Source organism: Panulirus ornatus, chromosome 13 (genome assembly GCF_036320965.1).
Source record: "Panulirus ornatus isolate Po-2019 chromosome 13, ASM3632096v1, whole genome shotgun sequence".
NCBI lineage: Eukaryota > Metazoa > Arthropoda > Malacostraca > Decapoda > Palinuridae > Panulirus > Panulirus ornatus.
This window is the reverse complement of record NC_092236.1, coordinates 14,523,959-14,544,517: the sequence shown is the minus strand read 5'-3', so window position 1 is coordinate 14,544,517 and position 20,559 is coordinate 14,523,959. Positions and strand designations below refer to the sequence as shown.

At 44.2% G+C, this 20,559-nt stretch overlaps 1 protein-coding gene across 3 annotated transcripts in view; it reads right to left on the bottom strand.

Annotated features, from left to right (window-relative positions):
* LOC139752778 (uncharacterized) overlaps positions 1-20,559 on the bottom strand; it is a 550,949-nt gene that overhangs the window by 27,367 nt on the left and 503,023 nt on the right. For all 3 annotated transcript variants that reach the window (XM_071668691.1, XM_071668693.1, XM_071668692.1), the window contains exons 8-11: positions 15,545-15,675; positions 13,554-13,713; positions 2,451-2,620; positions 874-997 (exon numbers count right to left, since the gene is read on the bottom strand). In XM_071668691.1, the coding sequence (XP_071524792.1) occupies positions 874-997; positions 2,451-2,620; positions 13,554-13,713; positions 15,545-15,675 (585 nt within the window). The remainder of the gene's footprint in view (positions 1-873; positions 998-2,450; positions 2,621-13,553; positions 13,714-15,544; positions 15,676-20,559) is intronic.

Genomic DNA, 20,559 nt, shown 5'->3' with positions numbered 1-20,559 from the left:
GAAAAGGATAAAAGATGTGATGGTATGAATAGAATGACAGACAGATTACCGAAGGAGAAATATCTGTGTGTTATCGGTATATGCAACTCCGGAGTCGTATGTAATTAATATCGTTCGGGGGGATCTGAATTGAAGTATTTGTCACGTCTGTTATGAAGCGCATTCGTGGTGCTGCTTTCAATTACTCCTACTGATAAATCATTTCACACGTTAACAATCGTGTTCAGGCAGACGCATTTTGACTCATTCAGATACATTTGTTCATCAATTAGTATCCATCACTACGAGTTAGACAAGATGTATAGCCTTAAAAAGCCGCTGAAGTCGATGATATCCGAGTCGTTGATTTAATTCTGAGTAATTACCGAATCTTCTCTAAGCTAATTAAATTAAAGTCGTTAATCAGTTCTCATGGGATTTGTTTCTCAGTCCGGGAATCGCCTTGGTATCGCAAATCTCTATCTACCAGTCGACTGCCCAGCTTTGCCTCTACCTCTACCTGCTGTTACTTTCTCAAATGTTGATCTTTAAATTCCGTGAAAACGGAGTCGAAGTTACCAACAGCTCCAATATTTTCCAGCACGGGGTCAACTCTACGAGCAATACACCACTACCTACTTTGTTCCCTCTGCCACTGTCGTATGTTCTGGCAGGGGAAACACCTAATCTTTGATACTTAACCACCAAGATTCAGATTCGTCTCCGTGAAATTGACGCCGACCTCCCCTAAAGCACAGGATATTCAGGGGCGTCAGACGAATGTCGCCTCTGGGAGACACAGGACGAGATCTTCCTACGTATGTCACACGTTGGATAATGCAAACCGAAGCAAAAGGTTTTCAGGAGGAGAGTCTGTGTCATCGGAGCACCTACCTGCAGCGATGATGGCGAAGGCGCAGGGGACACTCTGCTCGCCGATGCTGTTGAAGGCCCAACAGAGCAGCGTGCCGTAGTCCAGGTGGCTCTTGGGCGCGTAGCTCGCCACCGACAGGAAGTCCTGTGCCATGAGAAGAGGAAGGCGGGATTTTAGGATACTCTCAAGGCAAACATTACCATCCTCATCCTACACTAAATTTTCGTATTGACACAAGCCATAGAAATCAAGGGCATCAACTCATCTTTTTCCACATGAATTTGTACTGAGGAATACATGATTTACTAAGTAGATGTGTAGAGTCTGCTCAGAAATTGTATAGATGCTACAACAATGTTGGTCTATGATTCCTGTGCTCTCACTCACTCCCAAGGAAACGATGGTCTATCCTCAGAGCCATGGAGGATGATGAGGGTTTTCCCCTGGTTTGTGTCCACCGTGTCAATCTCTGGGTCACACGCTAAGGAACCCCGGAGTAAACAAACCTATGTCTGACCTCAGCAGCTGTGACCCTCATCATCCCCTCCCCCCTAAAAAAAATGTAAATATCAAAAGGAATGGCTTCATCGTGAATGCTTTCTTTGAACAAGTGTACGATACATATCGGTGACACTTCGCTGAACTGGTGATGGTTCACTTCGTCACATAAAAACGTACAGAATGATCCTTGACCGAGTCTCATTTATATCGTATTCAGCCAAAGCGGCGATGCGATGCATTACTGCTTTTAATTAATATTCAGGGTCATAAAGTTGCATTACCGATAGTCATATATTAATAACCTTGAAGGATTATATATAATTTTTTCCTCCGGTATTATTAGGTTTAATTGTTGTAATTATTATAATTAACAATCACTAGTATAGACATCAATCATGCGTCCAGCAATGGGATTCCCGTCAAAAACGAGATTAAAATTTGCATCACACAGTTCAAATGTTGAAACATGTCAAAGGTCAACAGTGATTACCGAAAATTACGATGTAATTGCCTCGACATTCGATTGTTTGAATGGCCCTAGGGAGTGGAAGATGACATGCGCGAGAGGTCAAGATAACTCGGCTGTTGGCAGGTCAAGGGGACTGACTCACATCGGAGTCCTGAACGAGAGAGGTCGAACAGACTCATTGGGAAGACTGGGAAGACGTATATGGTAAGCCGGGATGCCCTTGGTCGAAGGCCGGGATATTTAGTTAGTTTGGGATACTATGACTTACATCCCTGGTAGCCAGATGTCTCGCCTGGAGGCTTCGATGACTTACCTATAAGTCTGGGTGACTTACCCAAGGGCCGGGATGACTCATCTGGGATGTGACGGCGGAGGCCGGGATGACTCACCTGGGATGTGACGGCGGAGGCCGAGATGACTCACCTGGGATGTGACGGCGGAGGCCGGGATGACTCACCTGGGATGTGACGGCGGAGGCCGGGATGACTCACCTGGGATGTGACGGCAGAGGCCGGGATGACTCACGTGGGATGTGACGGCGGAGGCCGGGATGACTCACGTGGGATGTGACGGCGGAGGCCGGGATGACTCACCTGGGATGTGACGGCAGAGGCAGGGATGACTCACCTGGGATGTGACGGCGGAGGCCGGGATGGGCAGGTGCTCTGAGGTGTTGTTGAAGGTCCACCTGAAGGTGACGGGTCCCGGGCTGGCCTCCACCTCGCACGTGACGCTGGCCGGCTCGTGCAGCGCCGTACCGTAGATGGTCTTGCTGTGCCGCCGGCAGTAGGGCTTGTCTGTCGGTACACCAAGGTACAGTTAGTACGTGGTACCGCCAATACGGTACAGTCAGTCAGTAGGTAGCACCAGAAGCAGAACTTGTCTGTCGGTACGACAACATATATGACATTGCCGTACAAAGAGGGTCACCACAGTACACACACACACACACACACACACACACACACACACACACACACACATCACAGGCGTTCCAGCAACATAACGAGCGTTCGTGTGTCAAGGGACTAGAGAGATGAACCTGGCTCGCTCTGGCAACACAAGTCATAGAAATACACCCAGATGCGTGTCGCAGTCACAGTAGCCAAACGTTCAAGGCACCACAAGATGAAGTATACTGTCAAACGCCCGTCACACGAAGGAGGGTACTCATAGGAGCTGCGAACACCCCTCACACACACACACACACACACGTACTGTTGTCTGCATGAAGGAGGTGAGGAAGACGAGGTGATAATGATAGGAATTAATTGACAGCAATGAGAATGTCAATGCTAGAAAACCACAACGGCAGCGCGGAACACCCACACCTGCATTGTATGAATTCCGAGAGAAGTCGTAATTGTGCCGTAGAGGTGAAGGTATTATGAAGATTTTTCCCCGAGACATGATATATCTTTTGTGAGGGTCAGGAGGAGGCCAGGGATGACGCTTAATGATAAGGCAACATGAGGAATGATGATTGCGTTGCCGTCCTGTTTACTTACGTAATGTTAACCACGAATTAGGGTTATGCCAGCTGGATGAGCAAAATGATACAAAGGTTGTCTGGCGATGTTAGGCGGTTTTCCGGAAAGTGATTTTCAGCCTGATGAGGCTACACAGAGCGGAAAGTCGCCTTGGGCAAGGCTGTATCATCATCAACGGTGGACGGAAAGGAGTATAGTCCCGTCAAGGTCGTGAGATATGTCCATCCGTAGATCACACATTCATAGGCATCAACATTTACTAGTATTAAACAGACAAACAAATATACAGTGATGTACATATAAACTCGCGTTAGTATCATAGCTACTGATCATAGCTACTGATCAATCATTATGATCAATTACTATAATTATCATCATTACTATTATATAATCCCAGGACCTTTACTGTGGACTGGCCCGCCCCTGCATCTTAAAAGCCAGGAGGAGGGAAATGATCTACTTTGGAACGAGAGGTGTGCATATATATACACATATGTACAGAAACGCACAAACATATTTGCATAATAACACACACAAATATACAGAAATTATGCACTTAAGTAAAAACCCACACACACACACATACATATACGTAATACATACATGGATACATATAAAGAAACATGTATATAAACATATACACATACATACCTACGCGCACTAACACAAACACTCACGTCCACAGGTACCCAATTCATAAACACCGACGCTAATCATAAAACTTTATTATGAACTCGTGACACAATACACCATCGAACAGGAGACGAGACGCACCGCTCCTGTGTCAGATTAATTGAATGTTTCCAGATAAAAGACTCTGCTTTATACGCTCAGCTGGCGCTCACAATTCATTGCATTTTCTGCCCCCGTAAGTCCATTTTGGCCGCTAGGGTCCTACGTTGTACATACGACGTAATGTTAGCGCGTTTTTTTTCTTTTCCATTGGTGCCCAAATGAGGCCCCCTCTCCCCAATTATGTCGAACTGAACATGTATTCCTAAGCTTCAATGTTTCACTCCCTCTTTTTTTTCCCCTCTGGGTTCTAAACTTTATCGTTCTGTCATTCCTCTTTCGCCCGTCCTTCTCCTAATTCTATCCCTCCTCCTTTTCCCCCCTCTCTCTCTCTCTCTCCTCTTCCTACTGTTATTCTACCTCCCTCTCTTCTCCTCCACTTCCGGGACCCCCTCTCCCGCAGCCTATCATGACGACGGGCCCAACCCTCCCTCCCTCCTGCCTGCCTGCTTGATAAAGCCACATTGCCACCTCCTCCACTGCAATTGATAATCATAATTAACACCAAGGATCCACCCGCCGCCATCAGGCTCGCGGCGGCGAAGGAGGGAGCAAGAGGGGAAGAGAGAGAAGGACAGAGGTCGTCGGATCCTCAACACGGGAGGGAAGGAAGGAGGGAGGAAATGATCCCTGGCTTACACAAGGCTCTGCAGCCGACCCCCGATACTTCCCTCATTTCCATCTTGAAACACACCCACCCTCCAGCCGACACACACACACACACACACCTCCTCCCTGCCACCCTCAACACAACCCCAGAGAAAATGCACCCCTGATGAATTTCATCCTCGGGGGTGGAAAAAAAAAAAATCTTGGCGTGTGGGTAATTGAATAGACTCCTGGAGAACGTAAATTTGTCTGTCAACTCCCCCAAGGTTTCTTGTGGCGGTTTTCATCATGATAAAAAGATGCTTAAATTACCCCTTTGGGCTGGATCTAGGGATTGGCGGTGTGCGTGTCTGGGCGGGAGATGGAGTGGAGGGGGCAGGAGCGAAGGTTGAGGGTGAGGTAGACAGTAGAAGAGGTTAGGGTGATTGTGGATGTGTGGTCACCAGACTGTGTGTGTGTGTGTGTGTGTGTGTGTGTGTTAAGGGGAGACACTTTTACACTGATATTGCCCCGTCTCTAAACCTTGTATATGCATCATGTCTTCACTCCTATGTGTATACGTATATAAGTCAGGTACTTCGTGTGTATCTATCTATATAAGTTTATGTGTATACAAGTATGCATAATTGTACGTATATCTCCATACAGGGTGTTACTGGACTCCACCTGCTCGGGTTTAATTAAACAGCGAATAAATAATTACCCTTAACGAAGCTATATTACTGATAGCACAGTTTCGTCAAAGAACTTCCCACTGCCAAGGGGTCTCCATTTCCCTGCTACTGGAAGTAGCTCCGCCTTGGACTGCAGGAGCCTTCAGAAAGACCCTGAGTCGAACCAAGATTCCTTCATAGAAACTGATTCCGGGGTAATCATATATATATATATATATATATATATATATATATATATATATATATATATATATATATATATATGCGTGTAAGTATTCAAAAAATTATGCACAGTGCGGCTCTGCACGTCCATATGTGAATATTTATGCACATATTCATCTACGTGTGTGCCCTTTTTTTATGGATATAGGGTGAATGGAATAGTGTGTTGGTTGGGGAGAACGCCCGGTGTCGTGGATGAGTGAGCGTATGAGTGTACCGGGCGAGTGTGAGTGATATTGTTTGAGTTAGATAGTGTTTGCATGTAAATGAACGACCAGGATTAATATCCGTGGTCGTGTGGCTTAGCACGAACGTCAGCACTTTCGTAAATATAGCCGAATAAAACGGATATATCATATACATATATATATATATATATATATATATATATATATATATATATATATATATATATATATATATATATATATATCACATCATCATGCTCATTCTACATAACCCACCAATCAGACTTATAACTCAACCACCTATATCAGTCTGCCTCACCAGACACCACTACCTTCTCCACAGCAGACCAGTACACAAAGCCCATCTGGATCTCACACCACGAGCTCTCCTCTCGCCACTCAACCATTTTGACAACAAAACTCAACCCACCCAACCCATAACGATCATACACAAAAAGCATATTGGCTGGCATCTACACAGTACACAGCTACATCTCAAGACAAATTTCCCATCCACAGACCATGTCATCTCGCACTGCATCACCATCACTAGCCGAGCCAGCAAGAAATACGTAGAAAGCAACGTAACCTAATCTCCTCCTTGCAAGATGTGGCTCTCATAACGCAGAGAGACATGCTCACACAAACACACACGCATTTTCCAGTGGAGATCACTGAACTAATCCATACACTTAACACCACCATCACTCTTTGTTTCTACCCAACCAGACGTACTTGCATCTCAAACTACACATGCAATGCACGTATATTTATCCTTTGTCGTCTGCATTCTGGCGATCACCCATCTCTTCAGTACAAGAAATACCTCTTCAGCATATCACAAGAACACTTATGCCCAATGTGTAGCAACTTCCACCTCTAATAAGCATTTACTCAATTGTCCTGTGCTTATCCCACACACACACACACAAACACACACACATTACCACAATTCTTAACCTCTGATCTCCCCCGGAGGACGTGGTCGGCTCCCTATGCTCTGCAGGATCCTGTTAGAAAGGGATCCTGGGGCAAGTACATATATATATATATATATATATATATATATATATATATATATATATATATATATATTATCCCTGGGGATAGGGGATTAAGAATACTTCCCACGTATTCCCTGCGTGTCGTAGAAGGCGACTAAAAGGGGAGGGAGCGGGGGGCTGGAAATCCTCCCCTCTCGTTTTTTTTTTTTTTTCTTTTTTCATTTTCCAAAAGAAGGAACAGAGAAGGGGGCCAGGTGAGGATATTCCAAAAAAGGCCCATCCTCTGTTCTTAATGCTACCTCGCTAACGCGGGAAATGGCGAATAGTTTAAAAGAAAAAAAGAAATATATATATATATATATATATATATATATATATATATATATATATATATATATATATATATATATATGTATATATGCATCTTTTCATTTCGGTCACAATACTGACACGCTATCAGTCTCAAGTCACAGCCACTCGTGGCAGCATAAGACACTATACCACTCTTGGTCTCAGACCATGGCTGACATCAATAAACAGCACTTTAGATTGTACTTGTGCATAGCATCGGTCTGGAGCATCTAATCACAGCACTCTACAGTAATCTTCAAACAGCACTCGTCACTTGAAACCACACCTCACAACATCTAGTCAGAGGACCTGAACGGAACGGCAATTACTTAATCTAGTGATTCAGTCCCCACACTTGCCCACCGTATTTGGCCACAGCATCTACCCAAAAGCGACTCTTCATTCTATCTTATCACAGCAGCAGGGAACGCCACCACCAAACCATTATAAACAGATTAATCATTCTTGAAAATGTTTCCCACAGACTTACGTACCTGAGCTGCAAGACAGTGAACATTAATCAACCATCACCGAGGCGTTATTGGCTCCTTCAATCTGTCACTCTTGCGTCAGACACACTTTACGCTTCTCACTGCAGTTAATCATCACTGTCACCATTCTACAAATCCCAACTGATAATCAAGGGTTCGAACCAGTACATATTTTCAATAACTGATACGTAAGACGCTTTTGAAATCAGAGCAATAAAGGTGTAGGGTTGTTGACACAACGATGACCACCAAACACTCTTCCGAATAAATACAGATCGATTCCTGAGCGTTCTGGAGCCGAGGAACAACGTATAATACTGAATAACGATAAGTAACGTTGCACTATTACGTTTTCTTTTTTCTTTTTCTAATGTGCGTCGTGGTTAATAGCGCATCGTAAAAACGAGACTAATTTGCAGAGGTCTCGCGTTATCTGTAGCGTCACGTATGTGTGCATCTTCATAGCTCTCCTCTATTCGTCCTATTACCACAAGGCACTGACCTCTCTCTCTCTCTCTCTCTCTCTCTCTCTCTCTCTCTCTCTCTCTCTCTCTCTCTCTCTCTACCGTCCCGAGAAAACAGCTGTAATACAATCAGTACCTCTGCGCCCTTGAAAAATAATGATAAAAAAAAAAAAAAATGTGTAACACGAGAAAGCAAACGCCTCTATTATTTCATCGTCGTACATTACGTGGCGGCCCAGCCCCTGGGCCGACCTCCCTGAGTTATGTTCTGTACAAACACACCACCAGAGGGGCGCCCGCCCATGCAAATGAACACGCCCCCTCCGCCTACTCCGCCGGCCGCCCGCCTTCTCCCCAGATGCCTTGGGGAAAGAGCAAACGACAATGGTCGTCGAACTTTATATTCTTTTGAACACATGAAAGAGAAAAAAAAGAGTTTTGGCAAATTTCAGCGAAAGTAATTCCACATGAATTAAAGAATTCCCACGAATTACATTCACCTTGATCAAACATCACCTTTGAGTCTTGTAAACTACTGCTGTAGGGTAGGAAAGAAGAGAGAGAGACGAGGATTGGCTTGCCTCTAGCGTCACAAGGAGAGTTACCCCCACCTTGAGCACGACGTTACGACCTTAAGGCACGACGGTATGTGCCTTGAGCACGACGGTACGACCCTGGATCACGACGTTACGACCCTAAGGCACGACGGTATGTGCCTCGAGCACGACGTTACGACCCTTAAGTATGCTCTTGCGACTTGTAATGTAACCTTTAAAGGGTCAAGGTTAAAATAAAGTTCAGGTCCTAAGCCATCTGTACCTAAAGGCCCTACCGTGGTCGTACCCAATCGTCGTACCGGGTCCTGTCTATGGGTTTTATCGTCTTGTTCATGGGTTATTACCACCGTGCTCAAGGGTCGTAAAGCCGTGCTCAAGGGTCATATCGTCGTGCCTCAGGGTCGTAAAGCCGTGCTCAAGGGTCGTACCGTCGTGCTCAAGGGTCATCTCGTCGTGCCTTAGGGTCGTAACGTCGTGCCTTAGGGTCGTACCGTCGTGCTCAAGTCATACCGTCGTGCCTAAGGGTCGTAACGTCGTTCTCAAGGGTCGTAAAGTCGTGCTCAAGGGTCGTAAAGTCATGCTCAAGGGTCATACCGTCGTGCTCATGGGACTGACTCACACCTTGGAGAGGCCAACACGTATGAATTCACTTTACACCCTAGACACACGATGCCTTACTGGATGACTCGCCTCGTTACACTGTACAGTGTCAATGATTAATAAGAGATGAGACTAGTGTTGGTCATAACAGTGAACTTTGAGAGAAGTTTTAATGGGTGTCAGGAAAGGGGATGTTGTGTGTGTGTGTGTGTGTGTGTGAAACTCCCACCCATAGGAATACTGCTTTAAACTATTTACTGTTGAATAGATATCTATTTTTGGTATTTAAGGTAGTATTCAATATGCCGTTAACGGAAACCGTAAACAGAACAGAAAACTGAGCTGAGAATATTAATGGTTTATCATAATATATTCCTACAGTAATCACACTGATATCAACAAATTTTCGTATCTCGACAAACTGGTTTAAATATCATGTATAGTTAAGGAAGGTCACGAATGCAATACATCCTCTTAAATTCACATAAAAACAATAACAAACTCCAATAAGTGAGAGCAAAACACGATTAGTATTTTTGAACTGAGAGCAAAATATGATTAGTATCTTAAAACTGTATTTCTATGCCTGCAGTTGATAAAAGAATTCAAGATATGTGTTCTAAAATGCACGAATTAATAAGTACGTTTAACGAGCATAAAGCGGATGATTACTACGACAGGAAATGGGCAAGAATTTATAGTTTATAAAAAAAAAAAAACATAAGAGTAAAGGTGATAACTAAATACGACGAGTTAAGCTAAACCGAATCAGACTGTTGAAGGAACAGATAATAAGAGAGACGCTAGTGATGAGGTCCAGAGTTAGGAAAGGAAGCGAGTCATTAACAGAGTAAGCCCAGCATGTTGTCGGGGGAAGATGATTAGTTTCCAGATTAACAGGGAAAAGGGAGATGATTATTCACACGTGAAGGATCTTGGCAAGACCCCAGCAGCGCTGTCATACAGTAGATAATTACGCTGTTCTTGAAGGAGTCAGACGCGCGTAATTTGCAGCGGACATCGATATGGTTCAAGGGAAACGAACTCGATCTCCTTGCAAGGAGAGAAATCCAAACACAGGAGGAGGCCCTCGTGAGGGCGAAAACTAGGATGGTCACCAGGTTAGGGAGAGACCAGGGAGGTTAGAAATGGGAAGTGTTGTACTGTAGTGGGCGACAACACAAAACCGCTGCTCACTTCATAACAAACTGCCGTGGCAAAGAATGACTGCTCACACTGACAGATTCTCTGGCTCTGTGTCTCTAGCACATGTTGGCACCTCACTCTAGGATACCATGATACCACGATTCACAGAACGAAAATAAGGAGAGAAGTGGGGATGGCATAAGGAGCAGTGTGAGGAGGAAGAGAACGGGTAAGGTGATACCTATTGAGCGGAAAAGAACAAGATTGGGGTAACGACGGAACAGGATGGAAACCGAGGTAGGAAGATGTTCAAAGCTAACTGGTAATCTTGGGAAGGTGATTGAGCAAGGGTAAACGAGGACAAAGGTAGGGCGCTGACCGTGTGAGGCAGGAGAACTTAAGCAGGGTGAATGAGAGGGAATGGAGAGAGCCAGTTGTAGAGGGAAAACAGAACATCAGGGGAACCATGGAGGGAATAAGAACCAAGGCACGTGTGAAACTATGGAACGGACGAGAAACGGCTTTCGTTATACGGTCAGTTACCGAAACCGGATTAAGGCGGAGACAAAAGATGGGATGGCAGACCCCGTCCAGGTGGGTTTGATGTGAGGTCTCAGTTACGTAAGTCAGGACGTGGAGGCTTGAGGTCCAGTGTGTGTGTGTGTGTGTGTGTGTGTGTGTGTGTGTGTGTGTGTGTGTGTGTGTGTGTGTGTGTACAGCATTACGGAAGAAGAATTTTACATTAGTGTTGCTTCGTCTCTATGTATACCATGTGTGTGTATAACGTATTCGTGTGTGCATTAATGTGTATGTGATATTCCTATACATCTTTATGTATCTACGTAGGTGTTACAGGACTCCACCCGCTTGAGTTCACACTACGAGTGAAAAGTCACCACTCGCTTGGCTGTCTCATCGTCCGTTAATGAGACACGAGTACAATCTCCTCAAAGAACTTCTCGTCTCGGCTGAGTTGCAACGCAGTCTTAGGACACCAGAAGCCCTTGGCCAAGGGTGCACAAGGCTTTGAAAAAAATAGAGTACTAGTGTGACAGCAGAATCCTTTCAGAAAACGATTCCCCGAGTACTAGACAGATCAAATTCTTCTGCTTGTATGCAAGCGTAAATGGCTGACTGTAAATTCCTCTAGGACTTCCACATTACACAAGACGCAAGGGTCAGTCGCCTCGCCAAAACAGCGGCACAGATTTCTATCACATTTTGCCTCGTGTCCTCAGTACATCATTGTTGTGATGCGTGACAGACGATATATCTCGTGCTGGATCAACACTCAACAGAGCGTCAGCCAATCGCCATTTATGTCCCAACTACTGGCGAAGAGAAATGGCTAATTTGGTCCCTTACAGTTACCACCAATTGGTGGCTCCGTTATCTCTCCGTGTGCATCATGATCCCTGAGTTACATCAAATTTTGCTCAATAGGAGAGAAATTGGCTGGACTGATTTCTCGTGGTACCTTATCATCACAGAGGGATGGACGAACGAACACACACGAGAGGACAATCGAACGAAAGGATGGGCGAACGAGGCCTTCTCATCCCTCACTCCACCTCAGGTGAGTAGGATAACTTACAATCACTGTGAAGTGTCGTATCACTTGACTCTCTCCCAGTTCTTAATTACTCCTAGATACAATGCTGGGGTAATCGATGCTCTTTCTATTTTTTCTAGATAATGAAAGCATTCAGATAGATGAACTATCCTAGCTCTAGCGATAGATTTAGTGTTAGTTATAAATTTTTTTGCGCAATACGCGACAGCGCGAATTAATCATGTCGAACTTTCGCGTGTCGTAAAATGAAAGCTGCTTCCACATTTCCTGAAAACACTCGGTTAAAAGCAATGTCCAGGGTTATTACTCATGATTCAGCTTGAGCTAACTGTTAAAGAGAACATGTTATATCAAGAAATGAAATTAGATAAAAAAAAAAAAAAAGAAAGATGTATATCGAACACATTCATTTCCTAAAAATGAATCCGAACAAAAGCCCCAGGACTTTTTTTTTTCCCCCTTTCGTATTTCAATAATGACCTTTTGCATAGCATTCGAACGTGCGTGTACACAATACTAGACCTGCTTCCTGATCCTCTTGTTTCCGTTAGTGGGATCGAGTACAAAGTGCTCATTATACCACATACACGTCAATCACACATCACAAAGTTTCGCTTTATTAAAAACAGTACTGTGTGAGGGGGGGAGGATGAATACGGTTTTTATTCATGAAAACATTCTAACCTTTCATGTCAATACTGTGCAATTATTTTTTTTTCCTAATGACAGATCAAAGTTTCTTATATATATATATATATATATATATATATATATATATATATATATATATATATATATATATATATATATACTGACAAACTTTCCTACCGTAACAAAAGTATTGGGAAAGGGAGAAGTGCAGAGATTGGTGAGAAATAAGTGATGAAAAACTAAACATTAGGAAATGCATGATGGAAAAGCACTACGATTTCAGTTCCTGTAAATATTCAGTGATTCCAGACTTGATTCTTTCCTCACATTACACGTTATTCCTACGAGTCCACGGGGAAAATGAAACACAATAAGTTCCCAAGTGCACTTTCGTGTAATAATCACATCATCAGGGGAGATCCAAGAGAGAAACATAACAGTTATGTGTAAACATTTCATCTCTACTGGCGTCAAGCCACACACTAACTATGCTTGTTTTGCCTCCTGTATATAGATCAAGAATCATGTAAAACTTTGCTGTGAAATTCAATGAATGTGATTCAATTTCCGAACCGCCCACACGAAAGGAACGAATAATGATGATTCGATGCATTTGCTGCACAGACAAAAAGATGAAAGGAAAAAAAAAAGGAACTGTGTAACGTGAAGATAATTTCAAAAAGATGAATAGAGAATTATGTTTGGAATTACATTAGCACATTAGCCTTGACTGTTTATCGAAGTAGATGTTCTCTGGTGTAGATGAGGACGCAGGGAAGATGAAAATTCTGCCTAAAACGTCAAAGAACGAACGAAAACAAAAAGGAAATTGTAGGATCCGTCAAACACATCTGACACATGACACTCATGCTTACAGTAACAGCCAACACATGACTGAGGTTGAGAGTAACAACTCACACATGACTTTGAGGTTGACAGGTTGACTCTCTCCCTCTCCCTCGAGGTTGACCGCGGCGCAGGTGTACAGTCCAGCCGCCTCCCGGGTGATCTGCTGCAGCACTAGTGTCTGGTTCTGGAGGATGACGCCCCTGGTAACGCGGTGCTCCACGGGTGACCCCTGCAGAAGGGAAGGAAAGGTTAGTGTGACGCCCCTGGTAATGCTGCGCTCCACGGGTGACACCCCTGCAGATGGGAAGGAAAGGTTAGTGTGACGCCCCTGGCGACGCGGTGCTCCACGGGTGACCCCTGCAGGAGGGAAGGAAAGGTTAGTGTGACGCCCCTGGTAACGCGAAGCTCCACGGGTGACCCCTGCAGGAGGGAAGGAAAGGTTAGTGTGACGCCCCTGGTAACGCGGAGCTCCACGGGTGACCCCTGCAGGAGGGAAGGAAAAGTTAGTGTGACGCCGGAGAGTTTGCGTTTCAGGATTTAGGCAAATGTCAGGAGGTTTTTACATTACTCTTCTGCAAATGATTTGAAGTCTACACGTTTCAGGCCCACGGGTTTCAGGTCCATGCAGAGCATGGAAGACCATTTGATGTCTGACCACCACACCTGGGCATCAGACAAATGGTACATCATTTTGATTACCCAGAGGCACTTCTTAACTCGCTTCATATGTTAATCATGTGATACGCTGCAATTAGGGCCATATTCGTACTAGCATCATGTCTTAATTAATACCACTTCGTTGCCCACTCCTTACCCTAATGAGCGACTTGTTAACACTGAAATGTGGATGTTACACGAATGTTTCTTCTAGTAAAGAAACTGGCTCGGGTTGGTATAGACAGCTCTCTACATAAGGCCATCATACCAAATGTTGAGGTAAGTGGCTCCACACGCGGCTTGAGGCCTGTCCTCCCCTAATCTGGTTCGGTCACAGGGTTAACCAGACCTTTTTTTTCGGTCGACATGTATTACGAGGAAAAAGTGAGGGTTGAGCGGATTGCAAGGCATTTAGGACATTCAAAACTCAACCAAAATAAATCTTGTACTGAGGGTGGGTCGACGGCTAGAGTGCGTTCATGTATACGCCTTTCTCTACGTTCTGAACCACAAACTTTGAGTCAAAATAACGATAGGAAATATAGAAGCAGTCTCGTCCTCAGTAGCCTCTCCGGCGGGTGTGGAACCTGGCCCACAGTTTTACGAGTTGGAATCATTACGTGACGCAGATACGGTGGGCTCGTTAGGTCATAAACCTGCCGGGTGAGGGGGAAGGGTCGAGAATACTGCTATCTTCCCCGGGACGAAGTTCCGGGGATAAGGGCGTGGTCGCGGAGGCCCAGGGAAGGTTTACGGAGGTGGGGTTGTGGGGTGGGTATGGGACAGTGGGCGTAGCCATGAGGATCGGAGGAGCGATGATGATTTGAGGGATGGAGGTGTTGGCTGGGGAGAGGTGGAGGGGTTATGGATGGTAGTCTTAAGGATAGGGGCTTCGATCTCCGGAGTAGAAGTGTGGGTTCGAGGTATGGAGTGGCCACAGTTATGGGGGACTGAGCCATACAGGTGAGTGCACGACCCTAGGCTGAGGTTTGGCTTTGGGGGTGGCGGACATGTATATGATGCCGAGGGGAGTGGTGGAGGGTCTTAAGAGAGTTGCAAGAACCTAGCGAAGCTCCTTCACTTTTTGACATCTGTCACTTTACCATTCCTCCCTCTCCCACAGCCTTCCTTCTACATCTAAGGCTAAAGATACCCAGAGATTCTTCCACCACAATACCCTGATTCCTGACATCTAAACCCCACTTCCCGATGATTGTTAACACTGGAATCTTTAGGTTCTGAGCATTTACCACGAATGTGTGTGTGTGTGTGTGTGTGTGTGTGTGTGTGTGTGTGTGTGTGTGTGTGTGTGTGTGTGTGTGTGAATTCAAATCTGGGGTATATGAATGATTCAAGACGAAAGTGTACGCCACTCCCAGGGTATGGGTAAAGAATGCACTCACATTGTGGTACCAGAGGACCCGCTGAACGTCCGGGTTGGCGTTGATGTGGCACTCGAAGTAGACGTCATCGCCCTCCTTGATGTTCTCCGGCACCAGACTGCTGCCCATCTGCAGGGTCACCACGGGCTTGTCTGCAGGGGAGATGGGTAGTGAGGCATGAGACAGGCTGAGTATTTTGTATAGATATACACATACATTCATAGCAATATATACACACATACCGATTAGATATATATGCACACCATTATCACCCAATATACATCATTTTCCCCAAACAACATCAACATCCATCACACTCCACCACCACTACCCCAGACACACCGGTATACACCCGAGCCACAGCAGCAGCAGCACAAGGTGCTCACCCATGTGCCAACTGAGGCTACCATTACCCTGGAGTTACATATACATATAAACCAACCAATCACTGAATCCCCTCAGATTTTAACACTTCAACCACACACACACACACACACACACACACACACACACACACACACACACACACACACATTTAAATAAATGAGCATAAGCGCGATTCAAACAGCCTTTACGATTTGTAATAGAGACCTTGTTGACACATCTCGATCCCGACATTAATGGAACATACCAAGAGGCTTCGCTTTAAACACGTGTGGAACTTCCGTATCACAACACACGAAACGCTCTACGGCACTTTGAATGTTAGAGAACCGAGATTATTCGATTAGGAAACGGTAAATTCACAAGAAACGTTTATAAGATAGAATTCTTCACAAAGAGAAACTTAGTTACACTATTTTGGAGGCGAAATATTCATCCTCCCTTTCATATTAATCAAATTCAATCCGACTGTTGGTGGAGGGACACACTTGTGATACTGCAGAGTAAAAAGATGAATGGAATCTGATTATCTTGTTAACCAAAATTTTTGTTTGCACCTTAGACAAACAAGAGTTGAAAATGAACCACTGGTCCTGGTAGGCAAAACGTTCATATGACTCTCGTATTAACCAAAATGACATACGGAGTTCCAAGGCATATCTCTCGGGTACGTACATTAACATACCCCAGGATAACGTAATAATACACTATATGTATGTGTGTCCCAGGACTTTAACTCTCCCAGGTCAATATATATGCTAATATACCTAAGTGTACCTTCATTATATATAGGTGTGTTGTATAAGTGTAGTTATGATGATATACACAAAGGTATACATATACATACAGTCCATACATATAGTCCATACATATTCATACATAGGGAACCTCTCCTCCTTTCCAAGTCAGGTAATATCCAACAGAGACCAAAAGTTTACCCCCCCGCTACAGCATACAACATACTTATAAACTAATTCTTCCTGAACACTTTTTTTTCTCTCTCGTAAGAAAACATTTCATCTCGGAGTAGCAACAGAAAGAACCTAGTTTTCATTTTTTTTTTCTTTTTTTGACGTGGTGGAAGGAACTACACACGCCAAGTTTCGTGAGGAGAAAAAAAAAATGGAGAGAAAGATTACGAGACGCCCTTACAACTGAAATACACCACCACATACACCCACGACCTAAGTACAGCACCACATACACCCACGAACTCTGATGAATACGAAAAAAAAAATAAATATATGTAAACGCATGTTGGATTCTAGCGAAGAAATAAGTCATGTGAGACTTCGCTCAGAATATCTATAATTTGCGTCATACGTAACGCCAAGGCCCTGTAATCTACAGTGATCTAAGTCAAGATGCTTGTGATTTATGGGTTAAGCTCACCAGAATAATGTTTAATTCAACCGCGCACCATTAACAAACATCTTTTTTTTTTCTTCCTTTTCTTTCCGTTGTGTGAATGTCATTACTGTCCTGTAATCACGAGGATGGTTGACGTCATTCGCTCTCCTGCCTGCAATTAGGAACTGCCGCTGATGAATTACCCTAATGCTAAGGTTTGATACTCTGGACAACTCTGGGGTGGGATAGAAGGTGAGTGTAGTTCACAATGCAATTCATCTGGAGCAGTAACTCGTTCCGGTGGATGATACGCCATGCAGACACATTTTCAAGAACTGATGGAATATATATTCTTTATATGATCTCTCCCCCCCACGTGCAGAAGTCTTCGTAGTGTGTTGATTAATATAGATCCTCCGTCTGGAGACAGGAGGCATGTTGCCAAAACAGGACAGGCGACATGCATCCCAGTTCTACGTATTATGCCGTTTCCCAAGTCGAGAGTTGAGTGTCCCCGAAGTTGGCAATATTGCTGGCTTCAGTTTCAGAGGTGTTCAGTCCACGGTTTCCAGTCCCTTGGTTCCTTGGCTTCAGGTGAGCAGCTCTGGTGGTCACTGGCGCTGACGACGAGATGTCAGAATGCTGCTGCAACTTCGGGGTTCTGGATCACGCTATCCATTTGACAGTCGAACATTGTTGGGCGTGAGATACGAGACAAAGATCTTTTCAAAGCCATTATATAATTTAAATGATTTTTCTCCCTTTCGTTATCTTTCTTTTTTATCCTCACTCACATCATCCCTATCTCTCCAATCAGTCCTCTCTCTCTCTCTCTCTCTCTCTCTCTCTCTCTCTCTCTCTCTCTCTCTCTCTCTCTCTCTCTCATCCCTCCCTATCCTCTTCACTAACCTCCTCCTATCCAATCCTTTTACACCTCCCACTTTACACCACCTCTTCCTCCTCCCTCCTCAGTCGTCATTCGAGTCCCATCCCATCCTATCCCATACTTCACCTCCCGATGGGAGGAGTTTTCTCCAAGCTGTGTTCTTTCAGGGGAAAGATATTTTCCACCTTAAAACTTTTCCTGAACAACTCATCTTTACAGCGTGAGGTTCAACGTGCAGGAGCTTTTAGGTCTTTCTCCCTGATTTCCCCAGGCGCTTTGTTGACAGTACCGAACTCCTCTCTACCACCCAAACCCCCTAACGCCTCCCTTTAAAGAGAGCCACCTACTTATACTCGACGAACGCCCCAGAGTTTCAGTTCAAGGGGGGGATGTCAGCGGATCATACGCTCCAAATTTATAAACGAAACGACGGGGGAAAAAGAGAAAGTATCCGACACCGTTGCGAAGCCAGTAAACTAATTAATCACTGGATTATGACCGGAATCTGACGAGAAATTTACTTTTATTTCAGGGTGAAAACTGTGCACGTTTGGTCTCGTACATAGCGAGCATCCTTTTGTACTCGACTCTAAAAAAGAAGGTGGGGGCAGGGGAAATATGCCTTGCCACGGTAATCAGCAAGAGGTGAAGGAAGAAAAAAAAATATGAGGAAATTATAACTACACTTATAAAGGAAGCCGTAGTTACCTTCCCCCGGAAAACCGATGATAAAAAGTGGCCCGCTGATCATGATTAGTGCCAGACATGACACTGACATTGAGTCTCTCTCTCTCTCTCTCTCTCTCTCTCTCTCTCTCTCTCTCTCTCTCTCTCTCTCTCTCTCTAAGGGGTGGAAGCCAGCCACCGATCAGGGAGGTTCGAACGGTACAACCCACCGAAGTATCGGAATGGGTCAGTGACGGGGAACCGCCACTTCAGTGGCTGTCAGAGTTCCACTCCTCTGGCCAAGGGATCCGTCCAAAATGCCTTGATGTCGAAAACTACCAGAAAAGTTTTTCCCTTTTGTGTGGCGTTGTGATACATGCAGCCGAAGTATGATGGTGCATAGCACAAACGAAGATGAGAGGAAAATGAAATGGAAAAGAGTGAAAAAGATGTGGTTGAAATATAACCAGGAAAAAAAGTGAATATAACCAGGAAAAAAAGAAAACCGAGGAGAAATCTAAGATAGGATACGTTGAGAAGGCAGAGGGAAGGGGAAAAAAAAAAAGAACAGTATAAAATCAAGATATAACGTTGAACACGATGAGAAAAGAGACGTGAGAGAATGAATGAAAGAGGTGGAAATGATGAGACGCTGGTAACCAAGGGAGGAAATGTAAATTGAATAATTAAATGCAACAAGAAGCAACTTCCATCGCGTACTGATACGTGTCCCATTCGAAGCTTTGAAACCCTAGCGAATGAAAGAACCAAAGGAAGCGTAATAACAAGCAACTAGAAGTTAGCTTTACCTAGCCATATACCTATGAAAAATGATTGCCAATATTTTATAAGTTCACTGATGCAGATTTCAACACAAAAAGGATTAATGATTATGCTGTTAACATATGATTAATTAAATTAAGTGGAGAGGCTCTTGTAGATTTCAACACCCACTACGAACAAGGATACAGACGAGTGCGTAATATATATGAACGAGGAAAACGAGAGGACAGAATACAGACGAAATCATGAATCATCGAAGGACATTCATATAAACCAACACGAGAGTGATACTGAATGCAGCTGGAGGCTTACCGAACCATACCCAGTGGATGAACAGAGGAACGGAGGAACACATGGAAACAGACGAACAAGAGAGATGGAAACTGGAACGAACCATTTCGTAAACAAAAACTCATAATGCCCGGAATATGACACCAAACGTAAAACGCTAAATCATCGAAGTCTCTCTCTCTTTGGAGAAGACTTAGTAGTGCAGAGGGCAACAGAAACTGGAAAGAGAAAATCTCAGAGAATACAAAGCGCGAGGAATATACAGAATAAAATAGAAATCAAAATGATAGAAGCAAAGATAGAAGACATCGTCCATAACTGTGTAATGTTTGATTAAATAAAAAGCTAAAAAGTCAATTTGTCTGATGAATACACTGATGATCATCAAATCTTTGTAGATGACAAATATGGCTTAACGAGGCTATCCTCCTCCCCACCACTACCACCAAAAAAAAAATATATATATATAAAACAGTGACCGAGTCTCCATGTGGGCAAATATCAAACGAGGTGGGTCGGCAATAAACGTGTGGAGCAAATCAGAAAGTAAACTATATCGATGCAGCTCGGCCATATACAACGCGAAGTGGGTTTAGTAAACATCCAAGTGATAAACACAAGTATAGTGCACCTTAGACTACCCAATAGAGAACGAGAGGATATCTGATGTTTTATT